We start from the raw sequence: 22073 nt of genomic DNA, 5'->3' as shown, positions 1-22073 counted from the left end.
CAATGCGGGTGATCAAGCCACAACGGAAAGTCATCAGAAGGTCATAGGTCATACAAAACCCTTCAAAGCAGTGTTTTTCACTATATAAAACAAATTGCAAACAATAATCAACTAGTTCCAACATTTTTGTATTTCCATGTTCCCAGAACATTCCTTTATCAAAAGAATTTGCGTGTGTAATGAAAAGTCAGAAAATAAAAACTCATTAAAATCCCATGTGCCCCTTGAAAATACCTTTAATACCCTTGCACTAAAACAAAAAACTTCCAGGCCCCCTCCAATGTGGTAGTTTATGGCCTCAAATTCACTCACTCTCCTCAAGAGTATAGTCCCTGGAAACATTCCAGAGAGAGACAGTGAAATATCCATTTTCCCGGAGAAAACACAAAACACTTAGTTAGTATTCATTTACACTACATCGATTCAGAAACTCAAACGTGAACTATAAACCAAACCTAATGATAATTCCACTGTATCTCAAATCATTAATCATAAGTTTTAATCAAATCAATGTATATGTATGATACAATGTTTAATTAAGTTAAATCAACTCCTAAAAAAAACTCTAATCAGCAACCTAATAATTTCAACCTGTTGATATAAATTTAGTAAAAACCAATCCTGATTTTTTTAAACAAATCTAAAATCTTTCAAAAGTTGGCGCTGTCTCATCAGCGTAAAAATCAAAACAAACTTATTATTTATTCCCACTCATATCCACAAAGCTTTCATTCCCCAAAACATATGAAATTATTTTGACTATTGCGGTAACAACACTATAATTAAAATCTATGATACTCCCCCACTTAACATATTAGTTTAGTCTTCTGCCAACGGGCTCTCATACTACTCAATCCAGCAATCACCTTTAATGACCTGACATTGTTCCACATAATGGAAACATACTATAATGTTAAGACTACATTAACTTTCCTGCTCAAAATTAACTGGTGTTACTTAAACAATCAAACAAAATTAACTGGTGTTACTTGAACAATCAAACCAAGAATCAATAACCATCAGAATCTATTCTCCCAATGTCATACTCACTCACAACTTTCACCTTAACTCTCATATTTCTTTTCTCCCAGTGGGCAAAAATATAACCCCTCCCATTTCAACGTTTTTCCTTACCTCTATCATAAGCTTTAAAACCAAACTTTATAACTTCCTCTTCTCTTTGCTCTTCACACTTATGAAATGCATCCTATTTCTTTAAAAATAACACACGCAGCGCCAAAATTATAACATGCGTCAATCAATCTATAAGAATGAAAATCATTTCGGTAATCACTTTCTATCGCCATCATCTCTCCGCTATTATTCAGAATTTCTTTAACTTAGGTAACTGTCTTCTCTATTGATTCAGTAATTTAAATACGACTCAATTCTCAATACATTATTCCAGCAGATAATTTAGTGAACAGACATCGTCTTGAATCAGAATTCAGTTTATATCTTATACAAACACTAGCGACCATAACTTTCCAGGCAAAACATACAAATACAGTGCCTTGCGAAAGTATTCGGCCCCCTTGAACTTTGCGACTTTTTGCCACATTTCTGGCTTCAAACATAAAGATATAAAACTGTATTTTTTTGTGAAGAATCAACAACAAGTGGGACACAATCATGAAGTGGAACGACATTTATTGGATATTTCAAACTTTTTTAACAAATCAAAAAATGAAAAATTGGGCGTGCAAAATTATTCAGCCCCCTTAAGTTAATACTTTGTAGCGCCACCTTTTGCTGCGATTACAGCTGTAAGTCGCTTTGGGGTATGTCTCTATCAGTTTTGCACATCGAGAGGCTGAATTTTTTTCCCATTCCTCCTTGCAAAACAGCTCGAGCTCAGTGAGGTTGGATGGAGAGCATTTGTGAACAGCAGTTTTCAGTTCTTTCCACAGATTCTCGATTGGATTCAGGTCTGGACTTTGACTTGGCCATTCTAACACCTGGATATGTTTATTTTTGAACCATTCCATTGTAGATTTTGCTTTATGTTTTGGATCATTGTCTTGTTGGAAGACAAATCTCCGTCCCAGTCTCAGGTCTTTTGCAGACTCCATCAGGTTTTCTTCCAGAATGGTCCTGTATTTGGCTCCATCCATCTTCCCATCAATTTTAACCATCTTCCCTGTCCCTGCTGAAGAAATGCAGGCCCAAACCATGATGCTGCCACCACCATGTTTGACAGTGGGGATGGTGTGTTCAGGGTGATGAGCTGTGTTGCTTTTACGCCAAACATAACGTTTTGCATTGTTGCCAAAAAGTTCAATTTTGGTTTCATCTGACCAGAGCACCTTCTTCCACATGTTTGGTGTGTCTCCCAGGTGGCTTGTGGCGAACTTTAAACAACACTTTTTATGGATATCTTTAAGAAATGGCTTTCTTCTTGCCACTCTTCCATAAAGGCCAGATTTGTGCAATATACGACTGATTGTTGTCCAATGGACAGAGTCTCCCACCTCAGCTGTAGATCTCTGCAGTTCATCCAGAGTGATCATGGGCCTCTTGGCTGCATCTCTGATCAGTCTTCTCCTTGTATGAGCTGAAAGTTTAGCGGGACGGCCAGGTCTTGGTAGATTTGCAGTGGTCTGATACTCCTTCCATTTCCATATTATCGCTTGCACAGTGCTCCTTGGGATGTTTAAAGCTTGGGAAATCTTTTTGTATCCAAATCCGGCTTTAAGCTTCTTCACAACAGTATCTCGGACCTGCCTGGTGTGTTCCTTGTTCTTCATGATGCTCTCTGCGCTTTTAACGGACCTCTGAGACTATCACAGTGCAGGTGCATTTATACGGAGACTTGATTACACACAGGTGGATTGCATTTATCATCATTAGTCATTTAGGTCAACATTGGATCATTCAGAGATCCTCACTGAACTTCTGGAGAGAGTTTGCTGCACTGAAAGTAAAGGGGCTGAATAATTTTGCACGCCCAATTTTTCAGTTTTTGATTTGTTAAAAAAGTTTGAAATATCCAATAAATGTCGTTCCACTTCATGATTGTGTCCCACTTGTTGTTGATTCTTCACAAGAAAATACAGTTTTATATCTTTATGTTTGAAGCCTGAAATGTGGCAAAAGGTCGCAAAGTTCAAGGGGGCCGAATACTTTCGCAAGGCACTGTAGATTATTTACAATCAAAAACTCAGAATTTAGTCAGCGCAATGACTGGGAATGGAACCCCGGCCTCCCGCGTTGCAGGTGAGAATTCTACCACTGAACCACTAATGCTATTGCGAAAAACTAAGATTCTCCGCAAATAAACCCATTTTCTAAGTTAAATCAAAACACGTCACTATCGGTAATTCCCAGAAGAATAATAGCCCAATTTGAATCTGTACAAACGTTACTCCAGCTATGATTCTCAAATTCCAAATGAATATATTAGCAATCAAAGAATAAAATCGACAGTTAATGACTAGGAAACAGATGTTGCGCCTTTTAATAAAAGTAGATTATGTTTACTTTACTACATCACATTAATCACGCAATGATAATTAGTTTGATGGAAAACCTTAGGCTTTGTACGACATTATAAATGACATTGAGATTCCCCCTTAATTCTCTCTAACTTTATTCAGTTTATTCAATAAATCCCGCAACTTCTCTCATACTGGGAAGAAAAAATATAACATGTTCAGACCTTAAGGGCAGTTAAATTTCAAATGTTTCACCCAGACGGAGATAATCCAATATGCGTTTTATACTTACATCGTTAGGGTAAGATAACCAAAAGTGGACACACTCTAATCAGTTTCTAGAGCTCAATTTCCCAGATTTTGTAGATTATTTTAATAGTGCTTAAAAACTTCATTTTTATCAAATTATCTATTTAAGATACCAACTCAAAACCTACGTACGTCTACGAATGGGTGGTTTAAATTGTATCTAATCATTCTCAGCATTACTTTATCAAATCTCTAGTAATTGATTATACACATACAATTTATCATAATTTCAAATAATTCACAGAATCCATATAAAACTTTAGAAATCTTAGGTACTCACACAGAACATCAGAACATAAAAAGGCTTTGCCCACACAGAGTCAACCCTACCCCGCTCACACAGAACGGTCCGACAACTATTACCTAGTGATCCCATAACAAAATACTCACACAGAGTAACCCAGGGCATACCTGGCTAGCACATTTAAAATAATTGGAATTCACCACATCTGAGGGTCACTTAGACAAATCACACAGACGCACAGAATGAGGTCCTTCTTCCAATAGGGCTTCACCAAGTGCCGTGTTTCACCTAGAACACACAGTCCCCTGGCCCCTCACCCCGACAGACCTCACCAAATCCCCACTGTGATCAATTCAGTGTCAGGAGGGCTCTTGGTCACTGGCAACCGGAGAGTGCAGAGTATCTTATGAGTCCACAAAACCCCCAGATTACTCTCCTCTGACTCGGCCCTGCTTACGCCGCCAAGGTGCCTTCCTTACAAAGGAATTCACGCTCAGGGTATACGTAACAGGTATAATTAAAAAACTTGACTTCAAATCTGTGTGTGGTTCGCTCACCTTTTTCTTTAAAAAAATACTCAGTTCGAGATGTGGTATCCACTCGGCTCGCTTCCTCTTAGATCAAAGGTTGGTCCATCTGCTTCGTTCCCGAAGTGTGGTTTCCTGAGATCCCAAGTTTAGGGGATCCCTCGTGCACGATTTATTTACCTAGATCGTAGGAACGGTCACCGAGTGAAGATTCACATCCCCTCCTCGTCGCCAAATGTCGTGGAAATTTCCTCTATTTACCAAATCATGAGAGCAAACCACACACAAATCGGAGTTAGTTATCACAAAGTCCATTTTTAATATATGAGCTTTATCACAACCCTGTGACTCTCAGATCAATTCAGTGTCTATCAATGAATTCTCTGAGAGTCCCTTCCACATTTCAACTTAGTTCCTTTATAGCAAAGACACACACAGGATAAGACAGCATCGGCATAATTCATCGATCAGCTTTGTCTCCTAAAACATGTTATTTTCTCAAACTCAGAACCATAAACCAATCCTCCATATCAACAGGCATATATCAAATCCATCCTATCTTGACAAGATCACAGAGACACACTGACTGGCACACAGACATTGTGGAGCCAAGAGATACACGCTTGACCTCTCCCCTCTCTCCGGCCCAAACAACTTAGTCTTGACATAGAACAGATACTGCAACCCTGCCACAGTATTATACAAAAATAACATTCTGATGAGAAGTAACTTACAAACATATGATGAATATAAAACATCTTACCTATGTTACCAACCAATTCTGATTATTCCCCAACAAAACTAAGTAGCCAATAGGCAGAGGGTAGCATAATTTGTCTGATTCTATGTAATGGTATGGGAATAATAATGAATTGTATTTTGTATGGTGGTTTCTTGTATCAAACAACATTGTCACCTTGTCTGAAGGACAAGTGGATTAACAGGTTAATGTCAAGCCCTGCATGTTTTTTTTCTCAAATGTCTCATGGAATGTAGGCCTACATTGAACACCACACATTTGCTACTACTGAATGATAAAACAGCTATTTCCATATTAAAATGTTATGGGATGCATTTTTCTCCATTGTTTTTGATGCGAGTCTCTCTGGTGATTTAGCCAATACATTTCTGGGAGTTGATATATGGAGTGAGCGACTCTAGTTGTTCACAGTAAATTCAGCCCACACAATTTTCACAATGTTGAAGTTTGCTTTCAACAGACCTGAAATTTGCTAAGTGCTGAAAAGATTACAGGTAACATTGCCCATGGACACTCCACTTGCCTCTCAACTTAGATGTCGGCACACCACCTCAAACTCAACAGGACGGAACTGCTCTTCCTTCCGGGGAAGCTCTGCCCACTCAAAGACCTCTCACAGTTGACAACTTCAAAGTGTCGCCCTCCCAAAGTACAAAAAACCTTGGTGTGACCCTGGACAACACCCTTTCGTTCTCTGCAAACATCAAAAGCAGTGACTAGCTCCTGCAGGTTCATATGCTCTACAACATTGGTAGAGTAAGACCCTAACTCACACAGGAATCAGCGCAGTTCCTAGTCAAGGGACTTGTCCTCTCCCGTCTACTGCAACTTGCTGTTGGCTGGGCTACCCGCATGTGCCATCAAACCCCTGCAACTTATCCAAAATGCTGCAGCCCGCCTGGTTTTCAACCTTCCCAAGTCCTCTCATGTCACCCGGTCCTCCACAATCTCCACTGGCTTCCAGTCAAAGCTCGCATCCACTACCAGACCATGGTGCTTACCTAGGCAACAGCATGAGGATGCCAGGACAACAGAGTCCTTGCCCATCTTCTGAAAAAGTATCTTAAATATTCTTCCTCCTCTCCTATAGTTTCGTTGTTGTACGTTTAAACTGGGCAGCGTGGCTGAGCCTTGGACTTTGAATGCTTATTAGAGCGCCACCTATGGGGGAATTTGTGCTGTTTTTGATGTCTGAGTAGCAGTTGTTGGCTTGTTGGTTCTATAGGCTTTGAATGATATTCAATGGGCAAACATTTCTGCAGCCGGCAGAAATAAATTATTCCAATGTTATGATATAATCGTCAAGCCCATTGAAAAGACCAGGGACATGAATATGGAATTATGCCGTAAGAAAGTGTCACTTGCACGTGTATTGCCAAAGTATACATTTTTTTTAACCAATTGGGCATTGAGATATTGTGACAAAGAAATTGAATTCCATCAAAAACAATAGGTTTGTTGGAGCTTCGCTGCCAGCACCCCTAATTGTAACATTAGAACACTCCACATTTCTTACCATTCTGTTCTTGTCTGCCTTGTTCGGTCCTTTAGCTTGCAAATTGATATGTCACAAGAAATGCCTCTCCAAAATCATCAACGCTTGCTCAACACGATGCGCCAGGCTGGTAAGCAGCACTACATGAGTCAAGTGTTTTTACAGTTTGTCAAGTAGTTTGTCAGGACTATTGTGTTTGATCCAGTGTGCTTCCTATGTCTGTGTGTTAGGACGATGGGGTACCTGGCCATCTGCACTTTGGGGTACAGGTGTGTGTTCTGACCAGTAAGACCTACCCAATCCCTATGGTGGTACAGATGATGCTGGAGCATGTGGAGATGAATGGCCTGTACACAGAGGGCATCTACCGCAAGTCTGGTTCTGCCTGCCACGCCAGGGAACTGCACCAGCTACTGGAGACCAGTAAGACCGCTAGCTTAACCCTGAATGTCCTTTGTACTAAACCAAAATCAACAAAACCTTTTTACTGTATTAAACTGTACTAATTGTTGGTCAATCAATAAAAGCACTACATTCACACACTATTGTAGTATACTGGTAGTTACAGCATTTACCATAAAGTCATGTTTCTGTTTTTCATTTATACATTCATCAATTTATTTGTACAATTCTTACCACAAAAAAAACACAAGACAATTGTATTTGTTGTCAGACCCAGAGAGGGCAACTCTTGAGAAATACTCCATCCACACGGTGACAGGTCTGGTGAAACGCTGGCTCAGAGAGCTGCCTGAGCCCCTCCTTACCTTTAGCCTCTACAACGACTTCCTGCACGCTGTGGGTGAGTTTGTCTGGTGGGCTATGTTCAGTAGGGCACAATGTAGCAAAAGAATAAATTGAGTTCAATAAGTATTTTTCCATTTGTTTTTCATTAAGAAATGCCAGAGAAATCAGTTTCAAATACTTGTGGTGCACTAGATTTAGCCCCATACACTGGATTCAATGGAATAGTCCTTTGTCCACCCTGCACGCCAATCAAGCTAAATTAGCCACCTGAAGTACTTTACTAGTACAGTATGTCAAAGTATTTGAGACTGTTCATTTCATCTGCAGAGTTGCCAGAGCAATCTGAACAGCTGCGTGCGGTCTACCAGAAACTGGACGACCTCCCCCCTTCTAACTTCAACACGCTGGAGAGGCTGGTCTTTCACCTGGTCAGGTAGGTAGCAGCAGACCGATTGATCAGTTTTATCTACAGTACATGGGTATAATGGTCTTTCTACTTATCACTCGTTTTCACATCACTCAATAACCTGTACAGTACATCGCCATTCATCTTGACTGATAGTAGCAATCCACCATCTTCCATACAAAGGCTTTCATATGCTATGCTTTGGGCCTTGAGTTTTTACTTCGGTCCCGGAGTGTGTCCTAATCACACTAGACCAGGAAAAACTTTGGTCCCTGATTATGCCACATGACAGGTTAACCATGTTACAGTATGTATTAGGATGTTGTGTCAGACTGATGGATATTTCCTTCCTCTAGAGTGGCAAAGGAGGAAGAGCACAACCGGATGTCTGCTAACTCCCTGGCCATAGTGTTTGCCCCCTGCATCCTGCGATCCCCTGACACCACAGACCCTTTCCTTAGCATGAAGGACATCTCCAAGACAACCACGTGAGACTACACTACATTACTACAGTAGTAATAATGTTAACAAAGAGGGCTGATGTAGTTATTTTAGGGCGTTTTCTTTAAACACATTTTATTGTTAGTGGCATTCTAATGTGAGAAACGCCTGTAAACTCACTTTCATGTACAGCCAATGCACTGATGTGATGTTTGCACTTAAAATGTAGTTACATACGCATATCTCTCAAGTTAAGATGTAGTCTTTAGTAAGCATTTTGTGTGTATTTTGCTGTAAGAAGCCCTCTCCTTTCTCTCCCACCAGGTGTGTGGAGATCCTGATCTTAGAACAGTTTAGACGGTACAATGAGAAGATGCAGGAGATCACAGAGCTGGAGTTCGCTGAGGCCCTGGCCGTCAACAAACTGATGCTCAAGAGACAGAACACTGTAAGTACATTACATTAGTACAGGACCTTTTTTATTTCTGTTATTTGTATTTACAATGTATGTAGTTCTATCCTTGAGCTGTTCCGGTCTATTAATGTTCTGTATTATGTCATGTTTTGTGTGGGACCCCAGTAAAAGTAGCTACTGCATTAGCAACAGCTAATAGGGATCCTACTAATACAATAACGAATAACTGTCGCTACCATTCCACACTGTAGACAGGACACTGGAAGAACACTTTGGTTCCACCATAACATTGGGTTGCAAAATTCTGGAAACGTTTTCAGGTTTCTGAGAAATCGTCCAGGAAAAACAAACGAGCTTGGGGAAAGCTGGAATTTTGCAACCCTAGATCAATGACATGTTTACAGCATACTTTATAATCTTGATATACACTGAGTATACAAAACATTAAGGACACCTGCTCTTTCCATGACAGACTGACCAGGTGAATCCAGGTTAAAGCTATGATCCATTATTGATGTCACTTGTTAAATCCACTTCAAAATCGGTGTAGTTGAAGGGGAGGCGACAAGTTAAAGGATTTTTAAGCCTTGATACAATTGAGACATTGATTGTGTATGTGTGCCATTGACGGTTAATGGGCAATACAAAAGATTTAAGTGCCTTTGAACAGGAGCCAGGCACACCGGTTTGTGTCAACAACTAGAGCGCTGCTGGATTTTTCACGCTCAACAGTTTCACGTGTGAATCAAGAATGGTCCACCACCCAAAGGACATCCAGCCAACTTCTGTGGAAGCATTGGAGTCTGCATGAGACAGCATCCCAGTGGAACACTTTCGACACCTTGTAGAGTCCGTTCCCCGAAGAATTGAGGCTGTTCTGATGGCAAAAGGGGTGTGGGTGCAACTCAATATTAGGCAGGTGGTCCTAATGTTTGGTATGCTCTTGTGTGTAATACATCTGAGAATATGTAAACCTGGTGATCCAAATACCAATTCCCACTGGGAATTTCACTTTGGAAATATGGTTCCCACGTTCCCAAAAATAGTTGTCTTGTCTGCTGCCTGGTATATTGACTCATACTATATATCTGCAGATCCTAGAGAAATCTTCATCAGAGCTGGACGTACCTCAAATGGACGATCTTAACCGATCGGATATAGACATGGAGTCAGAGAGGACCCTCATCGAGAGGATCAAATCCATCAAAGAGGAGAAGTGAGTGAAGAGACTGACTCCTAGTTCTCTGTTATGGGGTACAAAATCTTGTTCTAACCCAGCACTAACACATCTGACTGAACTAATCACCAATGAATCAGATGTGTTAAAGAGGAACGCTATCTCAGTAGAAGCTGTCAGTGTTAAAGGGGCAGTGGTTAAAAATGTGACTTTCAATTTTTTTAAAGATATTTCAGGGAGGTCGAAATAGCAATCTGCAAGTGAAAATTATGATAATGCCCTTTTTGTGTAACAGCTGTTTTTAAAAAATGCCTGGAATTTCAGCCTGTTCAGGTGGGAGGGAGTTTTTTGCCCAGATCATGACATCACAATCTGATGTAATTACTCTGACCAATAATGTATCCTCCTACTTTGAAGGGGTAAGCGGTCTCAATACATTCCTGGACCTTCAGAGGGGTGTACAATTTTGTTAAACCCAGCACGAACTCACTTGATTCAAACAATCACTGAGCCCTTGTTAGTTGAATCAGGTGTGTTATAGTGCTGGACTAGAACAAAAAGGTGCAGTCCCAGGAATATATAAAGAGACACTGTCTTAGTGGTACAATAGGAGTTCTTGGCATTTGCCTCAGCACTATATACTTTGTCTGTGTGTGTGTGTGTGTGTGTGTGTGTGTGTGTGTGTGTGTGTGTGTGTGTGTGTGTGTGTGTGTGTGTGTGTGTGTGTGTGTGTGTGTGTGTGTGTGTGTGTGTGTGTGTGTGTGTGTGTGTGTGTGTGTGTGTGTGTGTGCGCAGGGAGGAGCTGGCATGCAGGTTGCCAGAGTTGGAGCAGGAGAACTTTGACGACTCAGAGTCCAGATTGTCGTTGTCTATCAGCTCAGAGAGCCTGCTGGAGGATAGAGTGAGAAGCCTAGAGTCAGAAGGTCAGTAGAGAGGTACGGTAGGCCTTCACCATCCTCTGCCTTCATTCACTTCAACTCTTTGTTTTCGGTAACACATTATTTTACAGCCTACACTTTATTTTACAGCCCAGGTAGTTACTTAGAAATTACTTGTGAAAATAATTGTGTTGTGATTGCACTTGCATTCTTAAACCAGGCTGTAAAAAAAAGGTACTGTTTTCTACCTCTGGTGCATTGGAAGTAGCATGGTTGACATATTCGTTTGTGTTTTACCCAACTCCTGCTAGCGAACTTCTGGCTATATTAGGGGAGATATTTTTTAAGAAACAAGTGGTGGATTCCCTTTTAAGATGCCACCTTCTACAGTAGCTAGTTGTAAAGTGGGTCTGCATGCTTTTTGGCGCCGGTTTTGTGTAACCAGGAAAAGGATTTGCCGTTTACAATGGTATTTCAGGGTGTGTGCTTGCTCAATCTATTGCATTTCTGACTGACCTTTTGTATTTGTATCACAAGCAGGCCGACTATCAGCCAGTCCCTGTTTTTTGTTGTTGTTTTTTTTCAGCCAGTCCCTGTTGTACAAGTGTTACGAAACCGATAAACTAGCTTGCTATTATTGTTCCACCTGCTAAGTCTAAGGGTCTTAATCAAATCAAACTTTATTTGTCACATGCGCCGAATACAACAACTGTAGACTTTACCATGAAATGCTTACTTACAAGACCTTAACCAACATTGCAGTTCAAGAAGAAAATATTTACCAAGTAGACTAAAATAAGAAGTAATAATAAAAAGTAACACAATAAGAATAACAATAACAAGGCTATATACAGGGGGCACCGGTACCGAGTCGGTGTGCGATTGCAAATGAATAATTTCTTAAATTGTTTTAGTGAAATCCCAATGGAACTGCACTTGCAAAACACTTCTCTAATTAATTTATAAAATAGACAGTCATTGTTACCGCAGACCATCTTAACGCTTTGCATGGGTCCAAATCTATCTGCAAAAACATTATTGCCACTTGGTCTTTAGCAAATTGTACTCAACTACTAGCTTCAATAAGGCTCTCAGTACAGGCTAGTTGAGGTAATCTGTACGTGTAGGTGGGGGCGAAGTGACTATGCATAGGTAACAAACAACCAGCGAGTAGCAGCAGTGTACAAAAGGGAGGGGGGGGGGGGGGGGGGGTCAATGTAACTTGTCCGGTGGCGATTTTATGAATTGTTTGGTGGTTAATTTCTTTACTATCAAATGAGGAGAGACAAATGTATCACACAAGTCAGAGTTCTACTTAAAATAAATCTTTAATAGTGAGAGTTTGCAATAGCGATGGCTGGTCGACGAATCACCATCTCTGATGAGAGCGCCAACACAAAGGCTACTGAGATCTTTTATAGCAAAGATCCACCCCCTAGTCTACATAACAAACCACAGATGTTTGGAACGGGTCACAAGGTGAGACTTTTTAAATGAAAAAGGAGTATCCCATAGCCAGATGCATTCGTTCAGTTTATCGTTCAGTTTGGCCCCTAAGACTAGGTTCCGATCTCGTTCCAGGTACTCATAAAACATAAACACCAACTCGACCAATGGCATAAATTAATTGTCAACTACAGATACTCCCATCTCAAGTAAAACCCCTTCTTGACCACACACCTGGACAAGCTCACTGAGGGGAGTGAGCCTCTAGGTCATACACTACCCCAGGATAAGTGCAACATCAGAGATGACATACAATGGTTCCAGACACTACCACACACACATCCCTCAATGCCAACGGAGGGAGTGACTGGCTCACAGACATTGTGGAGACAAGTAATTGGTTCCCCATTAATCACGCCATCCCTTCACATGGTTTAATAGGTAAAGACACATTCACATATGAAGACAATGTCCCCCCTGTCCTCTTCCCTTTCTGATATTCTGCATAGCACCAGGGATATGTGAAAGACCAGCCTGACCTCTCCCCTCTCTGGGCCCCTGGTGACTGAGCCCCAGCGTAGGGAAGAAGTGCAACTGCCAACACCAGAGTCCGAAGGGATACATTATAATAACAAGTATATCACATAAGCATATTATGCAGATAAGTCATCTTAATTATCTATGTTACACAACTTATTCTGATTCTTCCGCCACAATTGTTCAGCAGTCTTATGGCTTGGGGATAGAAGCTGTTGAGGAGCCTTTTGGTCCTAGACTTGGCACTCCGTTACCGCTTGCCGTGCGGTAGCAAAGAAAACAGTCTATAGGTGACTGGAATCTCTGACAATTTTATGGGCTTTCCTCTGACACTGCCTATTATATAGGTCCTGGATGGCAGGAAGCTTGGACCCAGTGATGTACTGGGCTGTTCCCACTACCCTCTGTAGCGCCTTACGCTCAGATGCCGAGTAGTTGCCATACCAGGTGGTGATGCAACCGGTCAGGATGCTCTCAATGGTGTAGCTGTAGAACCTTTTGAGGAACCGGGGACCATGCCAAATCTTTTCAGTCTCCTGAGGGGGGAAAAAGGTTTTGTCGTGCCCTCTTCATGACTGTCTTGGTGTGTTTGGACCATGATAGTTAGTTGGTGATGTGGACACCAAGGAACTTAAACTCTCAACCCGCTCCACTCCAGCCCCGTTGATGTTAATGGGGGCCTGTTCGGCCCTCCTTTTCCTGTAGTCCACGATCAGCTCCTTCGTCGTGCTCACATTGAGGAAGAGGTTGTTGTCCTGGCACCACACTGCCAGTTCTCTGACCTCCTCCCTATAGGCCATCTCATCGTTGTCAGTGATCAGGCCTACCACTGTTGTGTCATCAGCAAACTTAATGATGGTGTTGGAGTCATGTTTGGCCACACAGTCGTGGGTGAACAGGGAATACAGGAGGGCACTAAGTACACACCCCTGAGGGGCCCCAGTCTTAAGGATCAGCATGGCAGATGTGGTGTTGCCTACTCTTACCACCTCGGGGTGGCCCGTCAGGAAGTCCAGGATCCAGTTGCAGAGGGAGGTGTTTAGTCTCAGGGTCTTTAGCTTTGTGATGAGCTTTGTGGGCACTATGGTGTTGAACGCTGAGCTGTAGTCAATGAACAGCATTCTCACATAGATGTTCCTTTTGTCCAGGTGAGAAAGGGCAGTGTTGTGTGCGATTGAGATTGTGTCATCTGTGGATCTGTTGGGGCGGTATGTGAATTGGAGTGGTGTCCGGGAGGATGCTGTTGATGTGAGCCATGGCCAGCCTTTCAAAGCACTTAATGGTTACCGATTTGAGTGCCACGGGGCGGTAATCATTTAGGCTGCTGGTGCTCTCGTGCATGCTTCAGTGTTGCTTTCCTCGAAGCGAGCATAATAGGCATTTCGCTCGTCTGGTAGGCTCGCGTCACTGGGCAGCTCGCGTCTGGGTATCCCTTTGTAGTCCATAATAGTTTTCAAGCCCTGCCACATCCGACGAGCGTCAGAGCTGGTGTAGTTTGATTCAATCTTAATCCTGTATTGACACTTTGCTTGTTTGATGGTTCGTTGGAGGGCATAGAGGGATTTCTTATAAGCGTCCGGATTAGTCTTCCGCTCCTTGAAAGCGGCAACTCTAGCCTTTAGCTCGATGCGGATGTTGCCTGTAATCCATGGCTTCTGGTTGGGATAGGTACGTACGGTCACTGTGGGGACGACATCATCAAAGCACTTATTGATGAAGCCGATGATTGAGGTGGTATATTCCTCAATGCCATTGGATGAATCCCGGAACATATTCCAGTCTGTGCTAGCAAAACAGTCCTGTAGTGTAACATCCGCGTCATGTGACCATTTCCGTATTGAGCGAGTCACTGGTACTTCCTGCTTTAGTTTTTGCTTGTAAGCAGGAATCAGGAGGATAGAATTATGGTCAGATTTGCCAAATGGATGGTGGGGGAGAGCTTTGTATGCATCTCTGTGTGTGGAGTAAAGGAGATCTAGGATTTTGGTCAAATTTGGTAAAACTGATTAAGTTTTGCTGCATTAAAGTCCCCGGCCACTAGGAAGCGCCACTTCTGGGTGAGCATTTTCTTCTTTGCTTATGGCCTTATAGAGTTGGTTGAGAGCAGTCTTAGTGCCAGCTTCGTTTTGTGGTGGTAAATAGACCGCTACGAATAATACAGATGAGAACTCTCTTTGGTAGATAATGTGGTCTACAACTTATCAAAAGGTACTATACCTCAGGCGAGCAATATTAGACATCGCGCACCAGCTGTTATTGACAAAAAGACACACACCCTCGCTACCTCTGGTAAGACGAGGGGTGTCTCTGTTCTGCCGGTGCATGTAAAATCCCGCTAGCTCTTATATTGTCCGTATCTTCATTCAGCCACGTCTTGGTAAAACAACATAAGATGTTACAGTTTTCAATGTCCTGTTGGTAGGATAATCTTAATTGTAGGTAATACATTTTATTTTCCAATGATTGCACGTTAGCAAAAATAATGGAAGGCAGTGGGAGTTTACTCATTCGCCCCCGGAACCTCAGGATGCCCAATCTGCGTCCTCTTCTCCGGCGTCTTTTCTTCACGCAAAAGGCATGGATCTGGCCCTGTTCCAGTGAAAGCATGATATCCTTCTCGTCGGACTCGTTAAAGGAAAAAGTTTCTTCTAGTCCGCGGTGAGTAATCGCTTTTCTGATGTCCAGAAGTTATTTTCGGTCATAAGAGACGGTAGCAGCAACATTATGTGCACAATAAGTAAAAAATGCAAAAAAAAATAACAAAATAGATTGGTTGGGAGAATGTAAAACGTCAGCCATGTTCTTCGGCGCCATCTTCTTCAAGAAGACGGCGCCAATCTTAGGCCTAGTTAACTGGTCTGTAACCAAGTGATGAGGCCAATGACATCACCAGACCAACTACTTGAATTCCCTACTCTTTGAAGTTTGCAATTGTAAACAACAAAAAAACAAAAAACATTTGCACAAAACATATTTATACTTAGGATTTCACTATTCAATAGGAGTTGAAATTCAAAAATCGGACAATGACAAATCAGGACAATGACAGGACTGTGTTGTATGTGCATGTGCCCAGGTGACAGCAAACTTACCGGCATCACCTCCGTCATTAGCTTTAGATCGGCCAGTCCAAGCAAATTATTGTTTGTTGTTCAAAAGGGTGACCAATTCAAAAGAAGATATACAAAAACAAAACTATGAAGAGGTAAGCCTAAACTAAAAAGGCCAAGAGGCCTCTGGTCACAGGTAGCCAATCCACTGATTGCTCACACATGTGGACTTATCAAGGCTTCCAGCCCCTATTCTGTTGGTGCTGCCACCTGGGAATGGAGTGTGGATGTGTGTCATGGTAGTGTGTTGCCTAACTGTGTGCTAACATTAAATTACCCCCATATCATAACACTAATCTGGTCCTAGATCTGTATGCGCTTTAGCCAACTAGTCTTCTGTAGCTCAGTTGGTAGAGCATGGTGCTTGCAACCCCAGGATAGTGGGTTTTCTATTCCCGGGACTGCCTACATGTATAATATTATATTAACTCCTCTGACTATAATTGTCATGCCCAGCACAAACTGATCTGGGATCAGCTACTATTTGACTAATCCAGAGTATCTCTACCAGGCTGTCTACTATTAGACTAATCCAGACTGGTGTCTCCACCAGGCAGAGTGAACCTGTTGTGGAGGAGCCAGAGGCAGGAGTGCCCTCCTAAGCCTGCTGACCTGGCCCAAAGAACTACAGCTACAGACCCCAGAGACCAACCAGATGGACAGAACCCCCAGCCCAACACCAAGGCAAAGAGCAGGAACCTCTCAGACCTGGACATCCCCTTCATAGATGAGGAGGACTAGTCTGGGTGCCAGTCTGTTTTTGTTCCATATTGAATTGTCATTCCAAACAATTGCGGTCAACTTGAGAACTAGAAATACCTCTAAAATACAGGAGTAATCAGTAGAGCTGTATTATGGCAACACAAACAAGAACCATGCACTTTCTGTACATTTTCGTGTGTGTGTGTGTGTGTGTGTGTGTGTGTGTGTGTGTGTGTGTGTGTGTGTGTGTGTGTGTGTGTGTGTGTGTGTGTGTGTGTGTGTGTGTGTGTGTGTGTGTGTGTGTGTGTGTGTGTGTGTGTGTGTGTGTGTGTGTGTGTAATGACCAAAGCTGCCGTGGATGTTGAATGCGGTTGTGGTTTTCTAATGAGGAAACATAATGGAATAACACAAGACACAGTGCAGTCTATTGTACCAATACATCATGAACCACAAAGGCTGCGTTTACACCGGCAGCCTAATTCAGATTTTTCTCCTCATTAATCCCAAAACTGTACTGCTTGTGTGAACACAGCCCAAGTAAAGAGATGTGCCTTTCATTTTAGCCATATACAATCTCATATTATTTTAAAGCCAAGTATTTTGGATGCGTCTTGCCTGTGAACAATACTGTAACGAGGACCAAATCATTTACATATTTTATACAAGTGCCTTGTTTGCAATGGACTACTAATATGCCACTTAGCTTGGCTTCTTCTGGTACTGTGTGAAATAAATTGTTATTTTATTTTTATTTTATTAACATAAAACGAAAGCAAGATTGTATTTAGGGTTATTAGTGGGCGTATATGTTTTTTCCCCCACGGTGTTTATGTAAAAGTGAGGGATATTTTCACCTTGGGCTGTGTTTACACAGGCAGCCAATTTCCAATATTTTATTTTTTTATATATAATTATTTTGATCAATCAGATCAACTATTTAGCCTATATTTGGGAAAAATATTAGAAGTGGACTGTATGTGTAAATGCAGCTTTGCTGTCATATGCCTAGGGCCTGCTTTTTGGTGCGGAAATAAAGCCACTGTGCTTTACCAGTATTTCCACCATTATCCTACACTAGTGTTGCTGCAGGTAGAAAATCCTAGGGAAACTTCTGTAATTGAAACAGGCTGTCTCCAATCAATGTGTATGGTTGTGCCTGTGTGTTTGGCGGGGGATCATCTGATTCAGGGGAGGCGTAGGTCTGTGAATATTAATTGCAAAAAAACTATTATTTGGCAGGGAATACTATTGTACACCTCACTTTTGCTCAAGCAGATACTCTCCAATGGATTCGGAAGTTGTTGCTATAAATGGGTCAATTAAGGGCAGTTAAAAGGGAGAGTCAATGAGTATGTTTACATGCTCACTAATAATTTGATATTAAACTGATAATTGCAGTAGGCCGAGTATGCATTAGTCATGTAAACACCTTATTCTGCTTATCTTAATAGCTGTGTGGTCATAATTGAAGTAAGCATACGCTGATTAAAACACCTGGTTTTCTGAGCAATCTTTCGAATTATAAGAACATTTTAACACCTTTATCTGAGTTTCAATGACGGCATTGTAAATAAGAATTTGTTCCTAACTGACTTCCCTAGTTAAATAAATAAAAAATGGGATCTGTGCATGTGCTAGCACCAACAACGCAAGCCTCCCTCTTTTCTGCAAGGGAATTGAGTTCGGAAGAACTGAAAGTATGCATCTTAGACAGGTTTTACATATAAACTTTATATGTCCAAACTCAGAATCAAAGAGGATTCCCAAAAAGGAGATGGTTGCTGTAGTAGAACATTTCATTTTGATTGGCGATCGTTCTTGCAAAGCATGTAAACTCTTTAATCAAACTATTACATTAATCTGACTAACAATAATCGTATTATTGTGTGCCTGTAACCGTACCCAATGAAACCAACTATGGAAGTATATTGTGAACTTAAACCCGGATCCAGCAACTGTCAAGCCAACACCTTAACCGATTTTTCTAGCTGCAGCAACACTAGTGGATATTGCTGGACATAAGTTGTGATGTAAAGAAAAGTTATTTCAAGTTCCTCTCAGTTGGAGTAGGCTAGAAGAACACAGCTTTGACGGAAGTAGTGGTCGTCCTGCCTCCTAATAGATTGATTGACTAACTGCCTGCTCAGAACGTCTTTTTGTACAGTACTTTACCAAGTATCACAAATTCAGCCATTTTAGCATGTCTGTGTATTATGAATGGGGTAATTCAGAATTATATACATTTTGTTTGCCATCCTTATTGTGTTTTGTATTTCAACTAAATAAACAGACATTTCAGTGTTGGGGTTGATTTTGCCTACGTGGACCTTCAAGCACACAGACTTATGTGTGTGTGATCTCTACACTGGCCGATGTGTGATTATGTACAACCAGTAATAAACAACACGTACTGTATCCAATTCCACTATGAAAACACAGGTGAGTTTCTCATATTAATATGATCATTTGTTATTTTATTGGAAAAACAATGTGATATTCCTCTAATTCTGATCTTTTGACCAATTATTGGCAAAGAAAACTATTGGTGGCGAAAAGACCAGAATCGGACTGCCTCTGTAAATGCAGACTATGATATTTAGATTAAGGTTTTCCCTTACATATTATTTGATGGACAAGTCTCTGCCACTTTTTCTATGGTAAAAAATTATGAAAAAATGACTTGTTCATTAACCAATTAATGAACAATAGTCTCAGAGCATGTGTTTACTGTAGTGCCCATAATAAGGTGGGAGGGGGGGGGGGGGGGAGGTCAGAGGGGTTGGGTTAAATGCGGAAGACACATTTCAGTTGAAGGCATTCAGTTGTACAACTGACGAGGTATCCCCCTTTCCTATTTGTTCTGGCAAACCCTACATACATATGGCTACAAAATACATTTTGGATCGATAATACAAACGTTTTACTGAACCTATCAAATCTAGAGGTTACTCTTCTGCCTCCTAGTGCCTGCCAATCAGGGCTAGGTCTCATGCCGGAGAGGCGGGTTTCTTTTTATTTGGGAAGACGGATCCAAATGAGGTGGGATTCAAAAGCGAATGTGAATGGTTTGTGTCCGGAAGCCATAGTTGATGAATCAGTGGAGCAAGTAAGTGGGAGAGAGGGAATGGTTGAGGTTGGACAGGATTGGAAGGGATTTTTGGGATGGCGGATGGTTTATTAGAAGTGAGTAGGGCTGTTTTACATTTTCTTAGTACAGGATCATGTAAGAAGCTTTAGGTTTTTTTAAATGTTTGTTTTTCTTTTATTCTGAAGTCTGTAAACTGTATTCATCACGTGCTCCAGTACAGTCGGTGGCAGCATGCACCTTTAACATTTGTTTTTGCAGACCTCCATTATGGGGCCGCAGGTAGCCTAGTGGTTAGAATATTGGGCCAGTAACTGAAAGGTTGCTGGATTGAATCCCCGAGCTGACAAGGTAAAAATCTGTCGTTCTGCCCCTGAACAAGGCAGTTAACCCACTGTTACCTGCTAGGCCGTCATTGCAAATAAGAATTTGTTCTTAACTGACTTGCCTAGTTAAATAAAGTTTTTTTTTTTTTTTAAATACAGAAGAAGAAAATGCAGGGATGGGACCTGAGTGAAACTAGCCACAATAGTGGAATTTGTGGTTTGACTTTAAAAGTTCCAGCAATGAAAGTGATTCAAACAGATATAAATAGTGGAATCCTGCCATATTTGGAATAGATGGTTAACAAGGTAGGAATTTTTATATAAATTCAACAAAAGACCATTTGGTTTATTTGACAGAAAATAAGTAAATCTGTTAATCACACTGTGGATGTATTAGACTTTAAATTGCATTAGGGGCATACAGATTACAAATCTGAAGCGTTTACACAAATATTAGCGTCATAGCTCATATTGGGGAACTTTAACTGTGGGAAATCACCTCACTATTCAGCCTATTTGTGTATATTGTTTAAGAAATATAAAAATGTCAGAGTCCTGAATGTATGTGGACAGCTCTTCAAATTAATGTATTTGGCTATTTCAGCCACACGTTACTGACGTGTATAAATGCAATGCAAACTCCATAGACAAACATTGGCATTAGAATGGCCCATACTGAAGAGCTCAGTGACTTTCAACGTGGCACCTTCATAGGATGCCACCTTCCAATAAGTCAGTTCATCATATTTGTGTCCTGTTTGAGCTGCCCCGGTTAACTGTAAGTGCTGTTATTGTGAAGTGCTGGGACCGCCGAGTACTGAAGGGCGTAAAAATCGTCTGTCCTTGGTTGCAATACTCGCTACCGAGTTTCAAACTACCTCCGGAGGTAATGTCAGCACAATAACGGTTTGTCGGGAGCTTCATGAAATGGGTTTCCATGGCCGAGCAGCTGCATACAAGCCTAAGAGCACCATGTGCAATGCCAAGCATCTGCTGGAGTGGTGTAAAGCTCGTCGTCATTGAACTCTGGAGCAATGGAAACGCTTTCTCTGGAGTGATGAATCAACCTTCACCATCTGGCAGTCCGACGGACAAATCTGGGTTTGGCGGATGCCAGGAGAACGCTACCTATCCGAATGCATAATGCCAACTGTAAAGTTTGGTGGAGGAATAATAATGGTCTGGGGCTGTTTTTTTGTGGTTGGGGCTAGAACACAAATGTAAACGCTACAGCATACAATGACATTCCCAGAAGAGTGGAGGCTGTTGTAGCAGCAAAGAGGGGACCAACTCCATATTAATGCCCATGATTTTGGAAGGAGATGCTCTATGAGCAGGTGTCCGTATACTTTTATTCAAAAATTTATTAAATTGGTTTTTTTTCCCATCAATCTACACACAATGCCCCATAATGACAAAGCAAAAACAGTTGTTTTTATTTTGTATCTCTACAGTGATGTTCTATTGAGTTCAAGTGCGGGATCTGGCTCTACCACTCAAGGACATTCAGAGACATTCAACACTCCTATGTTGTCTTGGCTGTGTGCTTAGGGCCGTTGTCCTGTTATAAGGTGAACCTTTGCCCGAGGTCCTGAGCACTTTGGAGCAGGTTTTCATCAAGGATCTCTGTACTTTTGCTCTGTTCATCTTTCCCTCGATCCTAACTAGTCTCCCAGTCCCTGCCGCTGAAAAACATCCCCACAGCATGATGCTGCCACCACTGCTTCACCGTAGGGATGGTGCCAGGTTTCCTCCAGACGTGGCGCTTGACATTCAAAGAGTTCAATCTTGGTTTCATCAGACCAGAGAATCTTGGTCTGAGAGTCCTTTAGGTGCTTTTTGACCAACTCCAAACGGGCTGTCATGTGCTCTTTACTGAGGAGTGGCTTCTTTCTGGCCACTCTACCATACAGGCCTGATTGGTGGTGCTGCCAAAATGATTGTCCTTCTGGAAGTTTCTCCCTTCTCCACAGAGGAACTCTGGAGCTCTGCCAGTGTGACCATCGGGTTCTTCGTCACCTCCCTGACCAAGGC

The 22073-nt window shown here is 41.7% G+C and overlaps 1 protein-coding gene across 6 annotated transcripts in view; it reads left to right on the top strand.

Moving 5' to 3' along the window:
• Positions 1-19007, top strand: part of LOC139376380 (unconventional myosin-IXb-like) — an 81950-nt gene extending 62943 nt beyond the window's left edge. For 4 of the 6 annotated variants that reach the window (XM_071118903.1, XM_071118897.1, XM_071118900.1 and 1 more), the window contains 9 exons: positions 6826-6899; positions 7000-7192; positions 7443-7571; positions 7844-7949; positions 8279-8410; positions 8688-8811; positions 9873-9994; positions 10751-10878; positions 16480-19007. In XM_071118903.1, coding sequence (XP_070975004.1) covers positions 6826-6899; positions 7000-7192; positions 7443-7571; positions 7844-7949; positions 8279-8410; positions 8688-8811; positions 9873-9994; positions 10751-10878; positions 16480-16667 — 1196 coding nt within the window. In that variant the 3' untranslated portion in view covers positions 16668-19007. Of the gene's footprint in view, positions 1-6825; positions 6900-6999; positions 7193-7442; positions 7572-7843; positions 7950-8278; positions 8411-8687; positions 8812-9872; positions 9995-10750; positions 10891-16437 lie in introns of all 6 variants that reach the window. The other 2 variants (XM_071118902.1, XM_071118901.1) reach the window with 2 other exon arrangements.
• The last annotated feature ends 3066 nt before the right edge of the window (positions 19008-22073 follow it).

This window comes from Oncorhynchus clarkii, chromosome 20, assembly GCF_045791955.1.
Source record: "Oncorhynchus clarkii lewisi isolate Uvic-CL-2024 chromosome 20, UVic_Ocla_1.0, whole genome shotgun sequence".
Lineage (NCBI taxonomy): Eukaryota > Metazoa > Chordata > Actinopteri > Salmoniformes > Salmonidae > Oncorhynchus > Oncorhynchus clarkii.
This window is presented reverse-complemented; position numbering and strand designations above follow the sequence as displayed.